This window comes from Balaenoptera physalus (genome assembly GCF_965194825.1).
Source record: "Balaenoptera physalus genome assembly, chromosome: 7".
NCBI classification, from domain to species: Eukaryota; Metazoa; Chordata; class Mammalia; order Artiodactyla; family Balaenopteridae; genus Balaenoptera; species Balaenoptera physalus.
The window spans coordinates 92,887,639-92,905,309 of record NC_138886.1 but is presented as its reverse complement, the minus strand read 5'-3'; the positions used below and the strand labels follow the sequence as shown (position 1 = coordinate 92,905,309).

Genomic DNA, 17,671 nt, shown 5'->3' with positions numbered 1-17,671 from the left:
GAATTACAAATAAAACTGACTCCTAAGCTGAGAAAATCTGGAAAATATTTGGGTCACTGATCGTGATGGGGAATTGATCTTTGAGACTAAGAAGGGCAAGAAAGAGGGTGATGAGGATGGGGATCTAGCAGCCTCATGAGCTAATAGAGCTTGTAGGGCTCTCAAACTCATTGACTCCAAGGGTCACCCTGAGGCCCACAGAGGGGAAACTACTCAACCAAAATCCTACGGCCAGCGACAGACAGAGCCCAAGTCAGAATCCAGGACTCCTATCATCGTCCTGTATTCTTTCCAAATTAGAAGACTGGAAGAAAGTGGGAAGCTTTAGGCTGAAGCATGTAGATTTTGTAGAACCCCGCTTTATAGCTGGTAACAAACACGGTTCCCGAAAAAGAATGTATGAGCAGAGGCCACAAACCACCAGCTCATGGATTGACCTCGACTCTATTTTTTTAAATTAATTTTTGAATTGATTATTGGGAATTCCCTGGCGGTCCAGTGGTTAGGATTTGGTGCTTTCACTGCTGTGGCCTGGGAACTAAGATCCCACAAGCTACATGGTGCAGCCAAAGAAAAATTTTTTTAATTGATTACTAACATTTAAAAAAGTAAGCAATATATGTGGAATCTAGAAAATGGTACAGATGAACTTAGTGGCAAAGCAGAAATAGAGACACAGATGGAGAGAACAAACGTAGGGATACCAAGGGGGGAAGGGAGTGTGGGATGAACTGGGAGATTGGGATTGATATATATACAATACTATGTATAAAATAGATAACTAATGAGAACCTACTGTACAGCACAGGGAACTCTACTCAGTGCTCTGTGGTGACCTAACTGGGAAGGAAATCCAAAAAAGAGGGGATATATGTATACGTATAGCTGATTCACTTTGCTGTGCAGCAGAAACTACAACATTGTAAAGCAACTATACTCCAATAAAAATTAATAAAAAATTAAAATAAATTAATTAAAAAAAAATAAAAGGCCTTAAAAAAAGAAAAAAGAGTAAGTGAACTCCCCTAAAACTCTGGCTGTCTAGCTGCTCTGGGAAAAGTCAGTGGATCTATGTGAAAGGAGGAAGAGCTGCCCTCTGTTTAGATGAGGAAGGCAGGCAGGCAGGCCCAGGGGGGTGTGCCCATCTACCTGGCCGGCTTTGCTAACTTATATTCTCTACCTGGCCCCTGCCGGCCCTGGAGTCTGCCAGCCCTGGGAGGTGAGGAAAGGCAGAGGCCCTGAGCCCGAGGCCGAGGCCAGAGTTGGGACTGTTAATGGCAGGGGTGAAAAGAACCCGGCAAAGAAACCCAGGCACTAGGAGGACTAGAGAGCCTAGGTCACAGAAGCTAAGGTCTTGTCCAAAAAGTCAGGGACAGACTTTTCATCTATTTTTAGATAAAGCAACAGGATGTGGAAACCAAAAATGTGGTCAGTTCTCCCATACTGCGCGATGGGGATGACTTATGCACAACATCCTCTTTTCCTATTTTTAACTAGATCACAGAAGCTGCATCAGAGGACTGGCTGCTGACTAATCCTGTTGAGGCGCCTTTCTCTGAGTTGCATAAATGTCATCTACACGAGCTAGAGAACATTTGAGAAGGAAAAAAAAAAACCCTGTAAAGACTACTGCACATAGGGTATTCTTAAAAATAGTCTTCTGAGTGGTATCAAGGTGTTCTGGGCCACAGCTTTCTGGAAGTTGTCTAGGATTTCATGGCTGAATGGGGCAGACATTCAAAGAGAAATCATTCATTTATTAAAGCTGAATTAATGATCCATGACTTTTTTGGACTCCAAAGTACAGTGATGACAGTTTTTCAGTAGATTACCTGGAGAATTACGCTGATTTTTTCAGCAAAACTATTATCTAGCTGTATAAATATCCCTGCCCCAGGAACAGGCATTTTATTGGAGAAAAGGAATCAGGGATGAAAGCAAAGCGTTGTCAATGTGTTATGGATGAGAACCACATCATGACAATGGCAGGCCTTGAACGTCAGCAGAGAGCTCAGCCATCATGGAAGGCAACCTTCTCACTTTACTGAGGGGGAGATGGAACTGTTGCAGACGGTGTGCAGGCCCTGCTCCTCACCCCCGGCCCCCCCAGGCCTCACCACTTCTGTGCGTTCCCGCTGTCCTCCAGTGGCCAGACTCTGAAATCTCTTTGCCTGGGGGCTTTTTTCATAACTGAGGAAAGCCAGATGCGCCAGGGAATAAATACCACCCAGAAGCAGCAGTGGCCCACAATCAGGAACTGGTAGGACTTGGTGTCTAAATACCCCAGGCCCTCACCCCTCAGTGGGATAACCCCTAGGCATGAGCTCTACAAGCTGCTAACACAGAGAAAGTAGGCTGCAGGCTTTGGCAGGCAAGTATCTTGCTAGAGTTAATGTAATAATGTTGTTTTGTTTTCAATGTGTGTGTGTATGTCTGTGTGTGTGGTATGTATAGTTTATATATGTATATTTAAGATGTATATATTGTATATATTAATGTATATATGTAAATATGGGTATATAATAAATAATGTATATATGATGTTTATATAAGTTACTTTCTATTTACGGAAGGTGATACTGTTTTTCTATTTACAGTGGTGTTATAAAGTTTCCTTTTGTTTGTTAAAAATTTATTTTGTTGAAGAATAGGTGATTTACACTGTTGTGTTAATTTCTACTGTATAGCAAATGATTCATTTATACATATATATACATTCTTTTTCATATTCTTTTCCGTTATGGTTTATCACAGGATGTCGAATATAGTTCCCTGAGCTACACAGTAGGACCTTGTCGTTTATCCATTCTATACATAATAGTTGCCTCTGCTAGTCCCAAACTCCCAGTCCTTCCCTTCCCCATGCCCTGTCCCCCTCGGCAACCACAAGTCTGTTCTCTATGTCTGTGAGTCTGTTTCTGTTTCATAGATAAATTCATTTGTGTCATACTTTAGATTCCACATATAAGTGATATCATATGGTAATCGTCTTTCTCTTTCTGACTTTTGAAGTTTCCTTTTAGAATGAACTTATTTAGGTAAAAATGTTGAGTTGACTTAAAGAACATTTAAGTACACGATAGAACATGCACTATGCTAATATGATAAAAAATGGTGGAGGTTGTACATGAATGACTAAAGTTAGTCTGGGGTCTCCTGCTTTGTTTTCAGATGCCTCAGGTGCTTGGGGAACTGCCAAGACGGAGGAGAGGAAGGGAAGCTGGCTTCAGGTCATCAGCCTCTCTTTCAATCATGGCACCTCTGTCTTTGTTGGGTTAGGAACTGGTGATATAAAGAATGAATTAGAGATACAAACTACTAGACATAAACTAGATAAACAACAAGGATTTACTGTATAGCACAGGGAATTATATTTAATATCTTGTAATAACCTATAATGAAATATAATCTGAAAACAAAAGCTGGATCACTTTGCTGTACACCTGAAACTAACACAACATGGAAAATCAACTATACTTCTATTTTAAAAATACATTGTAGGCTTTGAACTGTACATTTAAAAATTGTTAAAATGGCAAATTTTATGTTCTATATGTTTTACCATAATAAAAAATACAAAATAAAAATATATAGGTTTAAAAAAAGGTGACTTAGAGGAAGGGGGGTTTACTGCTTAAAAGAATAGTAGTTGATACGTTTGCAAATTTCAAATGGAGTCCAACACTCAATCGATCGTGAAATTGAGGCCCAGAGAGATTAAATGACATTTCCCAGTTCCCACACAGAGTCGGTGACAAAGCCAGGACAAGGCCCCATTCACTTAACTCCCACCCGTGCTCTTCCCACAGTGCTCACTTCCTGAGGAGGCGGGACTTGAAGAATGGGAGGAAGTGTATGGGTAGAGAAGATTGGAGCGTGCAATGAGGAGGTCCAAGAGAGCAAAGGTGTGAAGGGGGAATGCCGGCGACTCTTCGCAAGCCAGGTGGGAAGAGCTTTTTGACTAAAGGGAAGGTTGGGGCAGAAGCGGAGTGAGAAATAAGGTGGCAAAATAGGCTAGGATCAGATTGGAGGGGAGTTTGAATGCCCAATGGGGAGAATGTTAACTCCCCAGGACCTATGATGCAAATCTCTGAGCTGGGAAACAATAGGTCAGAACCATGCTGCAGGAGGCAGCATGGCAGAAAGTAACTATGCTCAAATATTGTTTCCAGAACACAGTGCAGACAAGTTACTTAGCCTCTCTGTGCCTTGGTTTCTTCACCTACAAAACAGCAACAGCGTCAGAACTTCCCTCATGAAATTTTGGTGAGGATTACTGGAAATAATACACCAAAAACAATATCTAGTATCTAGTAAGGGCTCAATAAATCATAGCTATTATGATTTCTAAGGACTGATTTGACTCAAGAGACAGAAGTGCCTTGGCTGAGCTAGTTAATAGCAGAGCCAGAATTAGGAGTCAGTTCCTGTAATTTCTAACTCAACATTCTTTTTCTTTCATTGTATCATATTTTAAAACAATGGATTATTTATTTTCTGGTATGTATTAGCATTTCGACTTGCAAGACATAGCACTCTTATTCTTTGTGTACAATCATTACAATGGTTTCCTTTTGGAGAAAGAATTTTGATCAATTTCTTTCACTCTCTAATTAATATATCACATTTAGAGTGACTGCACTGTTTGCTTTGAAAAAGAAAGTCTTTCAATTTTCAGGTCTTCAGGCAACTGACATTGCAGCCTGACTTTAAACCATAGAAATTACATATGACATTTAGAATATAATAACTATTCTGATTGCTTCTTTGTGTCTGGAGAGAAAACATTTATTTTTACCAAATGTTATCTTTTCCCTCTTTCATCAAATGAATCATACTTATGACCCAAGAGCGTCTGTTATTCTTTATGCTTCATTGATCAACCATAAAAGAACAAACAAATCAAATACTGAAACTTGGGTGGCAGTTTATTGGTGATTCTCTCCAGGAGACTGTGGTCTCCCGAAGAATCATAGACCTTAAGAGATGGCAGCTTCCTCGGAGATTCCGTATCCCTGCTCCTTCATCTTTATAGACGAGAAAATTCAGTTCAGAAAGGTGAAGTGACTTGTGCAAAGTCATCCAGCTAGTTGATGGAAAAGAGGGATTTTGATCCCATTTTTTTTTTTCTAACTTTGAAAAAAACGAGGGATTTTGATCCCCCACCCCCTTTTTTTTCTGGCATTGCATCATGTCCTGCATCAACTCATGGATTTCTGAAAAGTCTTCCTGCGTTTCAGGCAGACCAGATCCAGTTTGCTGCTTCTTTGTGCAAATAAAGTTTTATTGAAACACAGCCATGCTCATTCCTTTACTGATTGTCTATGGCTGCTTTCTCACTACAGTGGCAGAGGTGAGGGGGTTGCACCAGACCCACATGACTGCAAAGCCTGAAAGACTTACTATCAGTCCCTTCACAAAAAAATTGTGTCAATTTCCATCGTCTATCAAGCCTAGTTGAAATTCTGTTTTTTGTTTTTATTCTTTTTGTATCAGACCCTAATGTCAATGTTGAATAAAGTGGGGTTTGGCAAGGAAGAATGGGAAAGAAGAAAGAGAAAGGAAAGAACTAACATTTATTTGTCTCATTGGGGGACACTTTTTATGTGTCACCCCATTTAATTCTCAAAAAGATGCTGTCAGATTGCTCTTTTAAGCCCCATTTTATAAATAAGAAAACTGAGGCTAAGAGAGATAAAAGCCAAGTTGCCTAAGTTCATGTCACTAATAATTAGCAGGACTAAGGTTTGAATCCAGCCTTCCCCATTCTAAAAATCTCTATTCTTTCTTCTGTACCGTGTGATTGTCATAGTCAAGGTTACCTTCTATTTTTCAAAATGTGATATACCATCCTTTAAATTGAAAGAGTTGAATTAAAAAATAATATTAGATACCAAATCATATTTGATAAATAGTTAAATACTGGTTACAGTTGTCTAATTCATGATGCCATCATGGGTTTTATTTTCCTTTGGGTGCTCATTTACACAAGTGGGGGAGTTGGACTGCAGAACATAAGAGTATATTTTTTGACAATTAGCATTTTGCATTATTGGCTAAACTTGATGGATTTAATAGCTCCTTCAGCAACTTGTAGAATGGAAGTCTTATGTATATGTCCACACAACTAATTACATAGATACCACATAGATGTGTTTTTATTTAACCAACAATTCCTCCTCTCCAAAGTTGGCTACACTTCTCTAAAGCAGTGTTTACCAATTTGCCTAATCATCTGAATTGCCCGTGAAGACCCTTAGAAGACAGATTCCCAGGACCCTTCCAGGACTCTCTAGTTAGTATATCTGGGTTTAGGTTTGGGAATCCATAATTTTACATTATTTTGTAACCTCGGAAGATAATTCTGATGATTAATCAGCTCTGGGAACCACTACTCTGTAAGGTCATGAAGGGATGGATGTTCGTATCTTTGTCTTAGTCTCTCCTGGTCTTCCCTTACGTCCTCTAACCTGTCCTCTTCCTGAGTCCCACTCGGTGATCAGTGGATACATTGTTCCTTGTCTTTGCTGAATGAGGCTGTGGGCGAGGGCACCTCACACACCACACTATGTATTTCCTCAGTGTCCAGTAAAGCAGTGCAGACACTTTCTGCCTTAATTGTAGTTACTGTGTTTAGTTATGCTTTTATTTTTCTCATTGCTTTTTTTGCTTTTCATTTGCATTTGCAAAATTTCCTCAGATACAAATCTGACTAACTTCTGCTTTTTGACTAAAAAGTGAGGTTCATGGACACCCAAAATTTTGATCATAAAAGGCTACTATCCCCTGTACCCTGTTATTCATCTCCCTGTCCTTTCCAACTTTTAAAAATGTCACTGCAACCATTAGCAATTAAAATCAAAAGGTACTTTGTACCCTGAAAGTTTGGTGGTTTCAGAGACGCATTAATTTAAATCTTTCCTCCCCACTGTACAGGGTTTACATTAGCCTAATATAACAGGCTTTTAAATATACATATATAACCACACTCAACCCACATTCATTTTATTAACCAGTTCCTCTCCCATAGTATAAATTCAATAAAATAATTATATATAGTAAGGTGTATATGTTAATCCCAAACTCCTAATTTATCCCTCCCCCACCCCAACATTTCCCCTTTGGTAACCATAGTTTCTTTTCTATGTCTGTGAGTCTGTTTCTGTTTTGTAAATAAGTTCATTTGTACCATTTTTTTAGATTCCACATATAAGCGATACCATATGGTATTTGTCTTTCTCTGTCTGATTTCCTTCACTTAGTATTATAATCACTAGGTCCATCCATGTTACTGCAAATGGCATTATTTCATTCTTTTTTATGGCTGAGTAGTATTCCTTTATATATATGTACCACATCTTCTTTCTCCATTCCTTTGTCAATGGACATTTAGGTTGCTTCCATGTCTTGACTCTTGCAAATAGTGCTGCAATGAACATTGGGGTGCATTCTTTTTTCAAATTATGGTTTTCTCTAGATATATGCCCAGAAGTGGGATTGCTGTGTCATATGGTAGCTCTATTTTTAGTTTTTTAAGGAACCTCTGGACTGTTCTCTACAGTGGCTGTACCAATTTACATTCCCACCAACAGTGTAGGAGGGTTCCCTTTTCTCCACACCCACTCCAGCATTTATTATATGTAGACTTTTTACTGATGGCCATTCTGACCAGTGTGAGGTGGTACCTCACTGTAGTTTTGATTTGCATTTCTCTGATAATTAGTGATGCTGAGCATCTTTTCACGTGCTTTTTGGCCATGCGTATGTCTTCTTTGGAGAAACGTCTATTTAGATCTTCTGTCCATTTTTTGATTGGGTTGTTTGCTTTTTTGATGTTGAGCTGAATGAGCTGTTTATATATTTATAAAATAAATAATCAACAAGGACCTACTGTATGGCACAGGGAACTCTACGTAATATTCTGTAATAACCTATGTGGAAAAAGAATCTGAAAAAGAATGGACATATGTGTATACATAACTGAATCGCTTTGCTGTACACCTGAAACTAATACAACATTGTAAATCAACTATACTCCAATATAAAATAAAAATTAAAAAAAAAAAGTCAATCAGGACTGTTAAAAAAAATAAAAGAGATTTACAAGCTTCCCATTCAAGATGGGGACCTAAAAGGACCCTGAACTCACCTCCTCCCACAGACACACCCAGTCTACAACTACACATGGAACAATTTCCTCTGGAAGAAACCTAAAAACTGGCTGAGCCACTCCTAGCATCCAGCGCACGAGAGAAGGTCCACACAGAAGCCCCCGGTAGGAGAGGCTGGGATACAATCTCGCCATAAACCCCACTTCCTCCTCCTTCTCCTCCTCCTCCTTGACCCCTGTGTGGAGACCCACAGCTTCTCACTGAGGAGCAAAAGCTTTAAACCCCACATTAGGCACCTCCCACTTTTAAGATCTGCACCTGAGAGACGGGCCCCCAAAACATCTAGCTTTGAAAACTAACGGGGGCTCTGTCCACAAGCCCCACAAGGCTCTACGGACCTGGGCTCTTAAAGGGTTCGCACTGGGATGCACCAGCCCCAAAGCTCAGGGCAAAGCGTGGATGCAGGGTGCCGGGACTTGTAGGGGCAGAGGCCCACGTGCTGGTCTTGGAGTTGGCCTGGGCTCAGGCATCTGATCAGACAGGCATTTGCTGGAGCTCTGGGGGTAGGGGTGGGGGCTGGCGGCTGCCATCGTGGCTCTCCCTCCGCAGCCTCCGGGGGCCAGGGTCGCCTGAGCGGAGCTTCTATATGCGTCTGGCTGCCGCCCAGGAGCCACTCCTTGATTGCCCGGCTCTGTTGGCCAATGGGGCTGGCGTCCTTGGGTCCCCTGGGAGTATGGTAATCTGCAAGGTGGTTCTTGGTCTGCCACCTGGGGCAGTGCGCAGACAGCCGTCTGAGGCACCCTCCCCAGGTTCTCTGCGAGTGCAGCCTCTTTGCTGGTCCTGGACCTCTGGTCCGAGGTGCAGGCCCACCTATAGGGCTCTATGGACGTCGATGTGCTCTCAGGGAAGGTAGGCTAGTGTAAGGCATCTTTGCGCTCTCCCTCTGCCTTGCTATAGCTCACAGACAGGAGTTTGTACACTCCTCTGGAGTCCCAATTTGGGGGACTGCTTCCCCGGGGGACACCTCGAGATGGTGGCCAGCGAAGCATACACTTGCAGTCCCATAGGACTGTATATACCTGCATACTTTAAAAGCTGCTGCCTGAAGGTCTGGCTTCTTAATCACATACCACAATATAGCACATTAGAAAACTCTAAATATGAAAAATAATCTTCCACAATCTCACCAACAATCATTGACTTTTTCATTCATGCCACCTTCTAGTCGCTGTGAAGCTCATTTTCAGAATCTGTATTGACTTTTTTCTTCTTGTATTGTGATTTTAAAATACAATATTTGTTTAACCAAAAAAAAAAAAAAACTCTCTTAAAGAGCTATGCATAAGCTCTACCAAGCACAGCATTGATTTCTAATGTGTATGTGAGTAATAAATTTATGAATATCATGGGTTACCCTCCTTGTGTTTCCTGTGCTCTCCTGCAATAGTTCATGGACTGACTTTGCTAATCGGTGCTTGTCCAAATAGATATTTTATATTCATCTCTTCAATTCTTGCTTACTAAACTTCACAGATAGAGTGGTTCCCCATGATATATTATTAAGAACAAACAATTAACTTGTCATTTTATTTAAAAGAACAAAGTTCTCATTTCAAAAGCTCTGCATGCATTGACCATAATTATATGGGAATCTTTTCAAAGCTGCTTTTTCATCTTTTGAGGTTCCCCCACTAACTTTGCCAAATATAGTTATTAATAAATCTCTACAATAATTAATTTTAAACAAATTTGCTTACAATTTAAAACAAGTTTGGAATGTTTTATTTATGTAAGCACTTTTGTAAATGTAAAAAGATATTGGGCATCCTTCAAAGTAATATTGGGTTGGCCAAAATTTTCATTTGGTTAATGAATACATTGTTCAATAAAGTTCTTGGTGAAAATGAAAAATGTCTTTTATTTTTACTTAAAACTGAACGAACTTTTTGGCCAACCCAATATTTTAAAAAACTGACCTTATAAATTCTCTGATGTATGAACTTTGTATTAATACTTATATAAATGCATACCACCACCTCTTCCATTACCATAGGCTTAATGATTATGCTCTTAGGGTAATGTTAAAGATTTCTTTTAAATAAGTAGTACCCAACATCTTTTTGAGAACATTTAACTTTTTTTACTTGGAGGCAGTGTGAGGGATTGGTGAATCTAATCATTTACATCAGATTCAATCTAGTGTGTATCCTTCCTTAAAGTAAATGAGTTAACCTTATCATTAAACCTTATTTTGTTTTAAATGCAAGAATAATAATAATGATAACATAATAATAATAAAATAATTGACCTCAATGGTCTTTGTCAGTATTAGTGACTTTGGGTGAAAAAGTTAGTTCCTACTCACTCAGAAATAAGATATTTTGATCCACCAGAGGGCAGACAGAAGAAGCAAGAAGAACTACAATCCTGCAGCCTGTGGAACAAAAACCACATTCACAGAAAGATAGACAAGATGAAAAGGCAGAGGGCTATGTACCAGATGAAGGAACAAGATAAAACCCCAGAAAAACAACTAAATGAAGTGGAGATAGACAACCTTCCAGAAAAAGAATTCAGAATAATGATAATGAAGATGATCCAGGACCTCAGAAAAAGAATGGAGGCAAAGCTCAAGAAGATGCAAGAAATGTTTAACAAAGACCTAGAAGAATTAAAGAACAAACAAACAGAGATGAACAATACAATAACTGAAATGAAAACTACACTAGAAGGAATCAATAGCAGAATAACTGAGGCAGAAGAACGGATAAGTGACCTGGAAGACAGAATGGTGGAATTCACTGCTGTGGAACAGAATAAAGAAAAAAGAATGCAAAGAAATGAAGACAGCCTACAAGACCTCTGGGACAACATTAAACACAACAACATTCGCATTATAGGGGTCCCAGAAGGAGAAGAGAGAAAGAAAGGACCAGAGAAAATATTTGAAGAGATTATAGTCGAAAACTTCCCTAACATGGGAAACAAAATAGCCACCCAAGTCCAGGAAGTGCAGTGAGTCCCATACAGGATAAACCCAAGGAGAAACACGCCGAGACACATAGTAATCAAACTGGCAAAAATTAAAGACAAAGAAAAAGAAGAAGTAAAGAAAAGAAAGAAGTAAAACTGTCACTGTTTGCAAATGACATGATACTATACATAGAGAATCCTAAAAATGCCACCAGAATACTAGTAGAGCTAATCAATGAATTTGGTAAAGTTGCAGGATACAAAATGAATGCACAGAAATCTCTTGCATTCCTATACACTAATGATGAAAAATCTGAAAGAGAAATGAAGGAAACACTCCCATTTACCACTGCAACAAAAAGAATAAAATACCTAGGAATAAACCTACCTAGGGAGACAAAAGACCTGTATGCAGAAAACTATAAGACACTGATGAAAGTAATTAAAGATGATACCAACAGATGGAAAGATATACCATGTTCTTGGATTGGAAGAATCAATATTTTGAAAATGACTACACTACCCAAAGTAATCTACATATTCAATGCAATCCCTATCAAATTACCAGTGGCATTTTGTACAGAACTAGAACAAAAAATCTTAAAATTTGTATGGAGACACAAAAGACCCTGAATAGCCAAAGCAGTCTTGAGGGAAAAAAGTGGAGCTGGAGGAATCAGACTCCCTGACTTCAGACTATAGTACAAAGCTACAGTAATCAAGACAACATGGTACTGGCACAAAAACAGAAATATAGATCAATAGAACAGGATAGAAAGCCCAGAGATAGACCCATGCACCTATGGTCAACTAATCTATGACAAAGGAGGCAAGAATATACAATGGAGAAAAGACAGTGTCTTCAATAAGTGGTGCTGGGAAAACTGGACAACTCCATGTAAAAGAATGAAATTGGAACACTCCCTAACACCATACACAAAAATAAACTCAAAATGGATTAAACACCTAAATGTAAGACCGGACACTATCAAACTCTTAGAGGAAAACATAGGAAGAACACTCTTTGACATAAATCACAGCAAGATCTTTTTTGATCCACCTCCTAGAGTAATGGAAATAAAAACAAAAATAAAGAAATGGGACCTAATTAAACTTCAAAGCTTTTGCACAGCAAAGGAAACCATAAACAAGATGAAAAGACGACCCTCAGAATGGGAGAATATATTTGCAAACGAATCAACGGACAAAGGATTAATCTCCAAAATATATAAACAGCTCATTCAGCTCAATATTAAAGAAACAAACAACCCAATCCAAAAATGGGCAGAAGACCTAAATAGACATTTCTCCAAAGAAGACATACAGATGGCCAAGAAGCACATGAAAAGCTGCTCAACATCACTAATTATTAGAGAAATGCAAATCAAAACTACAATGAGGTATCACCTCACACCAGTTAGAATGGGCATCATCAGAAAATCTACAAACAACAAATGCAGGAGAGGGTGTGGAGAAAAGGGAACCCTCTTGCACTGTTGATGGGAATGTAAATTGATACAGCCCCTATGGAGAACAGTACGGAGGTTCCTTAAAAAACTAAAACTAGAATTACCTTATGACCCAGCAATCCCACTACTGGGCATATACCCAGAGAAAACCATATTTAAAAAAGACACATGCACCCCAATGTTCATTGCAGCACTATTTACAATAGCCAGGTCATGGAAGCAACCTAAATGCCCATCGAGAGCCGAATGGATAAAGAAGATGTGGTACATATATACAATGGAATATTACTCAGCCATAAAAAGGAACGAAATTGGGTCGTTTGTAGAGACGTGGATGGATCTAGAGACTGTCATACAGAGTAAAGTAAGTCAGAAAGAGAAAAACAAATATTGTATATTAACGCATGTATGTGGAACCTAGAAAAATGGTACAGATGAACCGGTTTGCAGGGCAGAAGTTGAGACACAGATGTAGAGAACAAACGTATGGACACCAAGGGGGGAAAGCCGTGGAGGGGTGGGGATGGTGGTGTGATGAATTGGGCGATTGGGATTCACATGTATACACTAATGTGTATAAAATTGATGACTAATAAGAACCTGCTGTATAAAAAAATAAATAAAATTAAATTTAAAAATTAAAAAAAAAAAGAAGATATTTTTATTTCTTTCTCTTAGGTGAATTAAGACAAAATATATGATGTGTGAATATGTCAACATATCCCGTATTATAATTAGGATTGATTAGGTTCTAACAGAGAAAACAGCAGATATAGGATCTAAGAGGAAGGACAAGGTTTTACTTCCTGAGTAGAACAGTAAAAGAGATCTATTACTATGAAGGTGTTTAGAATTATTGTACCTTCCTGTCAAAGAGCAACGTAACTGACAACAAATATGGAGTCAATGAGGACATCATAATGACGCTTATAACAAAATACAGCCACCAAGCTGAGATTCGTTAGATGACAAATAGTGACTTAGACCATAATGTGATACTCTTTTATAAGCCATTAACATTAGAGGTGAAAAAGAAGTTCTATTAAATTACCTGGGGCAATATCTTTCTTCCTCTTCAAGATTAACAGAGCACACTTGGCAATAGATGTCTCAAGAAATTTAACTAACCATTTGTTTAAATCTAACATGGGTAAGCTGCAATTAAATAAACATTTTATGCCCTACATTAGATTGGCCCTAATGAGTAAGTCTAAATCTTGTTTTCAAGATCAAAATTGCCTTTTGTGACAGCACCTCTTTGCCAGTCTGTCCTTCCAATAGGGACAAGCACTTCAGAGTAAGGGCAAGCATACCTAACAGATAAAGACAGCAGGTCACTCTCTAGAAGTCTCGAGAACTGTTCAAAGTCACGGTCCATTAGAAACAACAGAGATTATGCTACTTCAGAAAGGTAGTTTGGTTTCAAGGAAATTAAGACCCTTTTCCCAACCCCTCCAGTGCCCTTGTCATAGAGAAGAGGGGTAAACTGGGCATTCGTAATAGACGAGGGCAGAGAAACTGGCCATGATTCCCTCAAGGCACTGCCTGCCCGGTGCCCTTGGCACTTACCAAAAGCTACCACATGTTGTTATTTTTTGTCTAAGCATCTGTGTGTCTTCCTGACTAGATTGGAAGCATCCCAAAGGCAGGGGCCAAGGCGAGCTGTCTGGGCATCACCAGCACCTTCTGTGTGCCCTGTTCAAATGTTTCCTGTAGATATTGGTGATATTTTTAGGTAAATAAGTAAGTTAGTTAATTAATAGAATTTCGAAAGACCAAAGGATCCAATTTTCTCTAAAACTGAGCAGTTGATTTAAAAAGAATTCTTTTTATTGAAGTATAGTTGATTTATAATGTATTTCTGCTGCACAGCAAAGTGCTTCAGTTTTACATATATATACACATTCTTTTTTTAATATTCATTTCCATTATGGTTCATCATAGGATATTGAATATACTTCTCTGTGCTATACAATAGGACCTTGTTGTTTATCCATTTTATACATAATAGCTTACATCTGCTAACCCCAACCTCTCACTCCATCCTTCCCCCAACTCCCTCTCCCTTGGCAGCCACCAGTCTGTTCCCTACGTCCGTGAGTCTGTTTCTGTTTCATAGATAGGTTCACTTGTGTCATATTTTAGATTCCACATATAAGTGATATCAAATGGTATTTGTCTGTCTCTTTCTGACTTACTTCACTTAGTATGATAACCTCTAGTTGCATTCATGTTGCTGCAAATGGCATTATTTCATTCTTTTTTATGGCTGAGTAGTATTCCATTGTATATACGTACCACATCTTTATCCATTCATCTGTCGATAGACATTTAGGTTGTTTCCATGTCTTGGCTATTGTAAATAGTGCTTCTATGAACACAGGGATGCATGTATCTTTTTGAATTATAGTTTTCTCTGGATATATGCCCAGGAGTAGGATTGCTGGATCATATGGTAATTCTATTTTTAGTTTTCTGAGGAACTTCCATACTATTTTCCATAGCAGCTGCACCGACTTATATTCCCACCAACAGTGTAGGAGAGTTCCATTTTCTCCACACCCTCTCCAGCATTTGTTATCTGTAGACTTTTTAATGATGGCCATTCTGACCAGTGTGAGGTGGTACCTCATTGTAGTTTTGATTTGCATTTCTCTAATAATTAACGATATTGAGCATCTTTTCATGTGTCTGTTGGCCATCCGTATTTCTTCTTTGGAGAAATGTCTATTTAGGTCTTCTGCCCATTTTTCAATTGGGTTGTTTGTTTTTTTGTTGTTGAGTTGTATGAGCTGTTTGTAAATCAAGCCCTTGTCATTTGCAAATATTTTCTCCCATTCTGTAGGTTGTCTTTTTGTTTTGTTTATGGTTTCCTTTGCTATGCAAAAGCTTGTAAGTTTGATTAGGTCCCATTTGTTTATTTTTGTTTTTATTTCTATTGCCTTGGGAGACTGACCTAAGAAAACATTGGTACAATTTATGTCAGAGAATGTTTTGCCTATGATCTCTTCTAGGAGTTTTATGGTGTCATGTCTTATGTTTAAGTCTTTAAGTCATTTAGAGTTCATTTTTGTGTATGGTGAGAGGGTGCATTCTAACTTGAGCAGTTGATTCTTTGCCTAGTTAATGTGGAGCAGATCCCTTCTCTGTAGGAGGAATAAATGCAAAATGAATAAAAAAAAAAAAATCACATATTGTATTAGTTTATTAATATATAATTTTAATAAACACAGTTTTGTTTTGTTTAGAAAACACAGTAAAGCATAAAATCATCAGAATATTTAAATAAGCCAAAACTAAAAATTCATCTTCACCTTCTCAGATCTTTTTTGGTTGAAAGTTATGCCAGTTATATCAGTATTTACCAGAGTATGGGCTGTAGAACTGGTCCTATGTGCTGTTAACAGTTATTACAGGTAAAATTGTTCCATGGTTTAATAATTAGAGAAAATTTTGGGTGAAACAAGGTTAAATGAGATTTCTTTATTATAGGGTTTCTCAAAGTTTTAAAATTATGCCAACATGCATTATGAATCTTCAAGGTTGGAAGGCAGATGGTGTGGATTTATTGACATCATAGAACTCTTTTATGGAACAACTAAGGGATTAGTGGTCTGAGGAACACACTTTGGGAAATGCTGACTCAGATTTCTAATGTAGGCTCCTTCTGCTAGAGAAATTTCACCACTGAAGACCTGTGTTGAAAGACCTGCAATTCAGTAAAACTTCCTGGAATGATGGTTCTCAGTGCTGGCCAACTATTAGAATCACCCGGGAGCTTTAAACGTGCCAGTGCCCAGGCCCCAGCCCAGGCCAGCTAAGTCAGGGTCTTTGAGGGTGAGTTTTCCCATCTATAAAATAGAAATAATACTACCTACCTCACAGGATTGTCATGAACCATAAATGAGACTGTATGTGTAAAATGCCTACTCTGGTGCCCAAAACAAAATTTGGTCTTTGAAACAATGGTTCATTCTGGGGAGAGTGTAGAATTTCAATTTTAAAATGTAGAAGATATTATTAAAATAGAAAATCACTGTTTGGCTGGCACAGTTTTGCATCCATGGATGCTAAAATTAGAGGGTAAATGTATGATGAGAAACCGGATGTTTGTATAGTCTGAAGGTATTTCCCACAATATACTTATTCATTCCAAAGGGAAAATAGTAACTTCAACAGTGGAAGAATCTGCGGACCCCATCTTAACTAAGTGAAGAAAGGTAACCTTACCAGTAATGAGACATATTAACATCACATACCCCTGATCTCATGCATTGAGAAGAGCATGTCAGTGCTTCTGTAGTATTGTTGCCCAAAAATATATTACCTGGGTTTACTTATAAGGAAGCATCAGACAAACGCAAAGCAAAGGACATTTTACAAAATAACTGGCAGCACTCCTCAGAGATGTCAAGGTCATGAAAAAAAAAGAAAGACAGACTGAGGAACTGTCCCTGACTGGACGAGCCTAAGGAACCATGACAGCCAAATGCAATGCATGAGCCTGGATTGGATCAAGGACTAGCCCTTGGGACATTAGTGGGATATTAGTGGGACAATTGGTGAAAATCCAATGAGTTTTGTAGATTGTGCGTTTTTCAGTGTATTTATCTGGTTTTGACAATTGTGCTATGGTTATGTAAGACGTTAATGTTCGGGGATGAGGGGTGATGGGTAAATGGAACACTGTACTTACTATTTGGCAACTTTTTTGTAAGGCTGAAACATTTTCAAAATGAAAAGTTAAAAAATTGTTTTAAAATTTTAATGTTTCTTCATTTCTTCCCATTCTGGCACTTTAGAGATAATAGAATCAGTATTTTTTCCCTCTTAGGTATTTTGAATATAGGGGAAATAGGCCCCTGTACTGTAGAGTGTACATTGATTATAGTGAAAAAGAGGCCCAAGATGCACATTGTAGGAAGCCTCTCATATGATTTTAATAAATGTGTTCTCTAAATAAATGTGGCTAGAGGACTTGGTAGAAGAGGAAGAACAAAAGAGATCCAGGAAAGTAGAGGATAGGAGCAGAGCAGGTGGTGAGAAGAAATTAGGAGCTGCTGGAGATGGGTTTTGGAAAGAGTTCTTGAATAAAGGGGCAGGGGGAGGCCAGACAGT

At 38.7% G+C, this 17,671-nt stretch overlaps 1 protein-coding gene across 2 annotated transcripts in view; it reads left to right on the top strand.

Annotated features, from left to right (window-relative positions):
- The first annotated feature begins 3,856 nt into the window (after positions 1-3,856).
- The window catches only part of LOC309664452 (uncharacterized protein), a 37,703-nt gene continuing 23,888 nt past the window's right edge, over positions 3,857-17,671 (top strand). Inside the window, exons 1-2 of one of the 2 annotated variants that reach the window (XM_082469914.1) lie at positions 3,857-3,943; positions 10,505-11,239. In XM_082469914.1, the coding sequence (XP_082326040.1) occupies positions 3,919-3,943; positions 10,505-11,130 (651 nt within the window). In that variant the 5' untranslated portion in view covers positions 3,857-3,918 and the 3' untranslated portion in view covers positions 11,131-11,239. Of the gene's footprint in view, positions 3,944-10,504; positions 11,240-17,671 lie in introns of those variants that run through there. The other variant, XR_014265752.1, reaches the window with a different exon arrangement.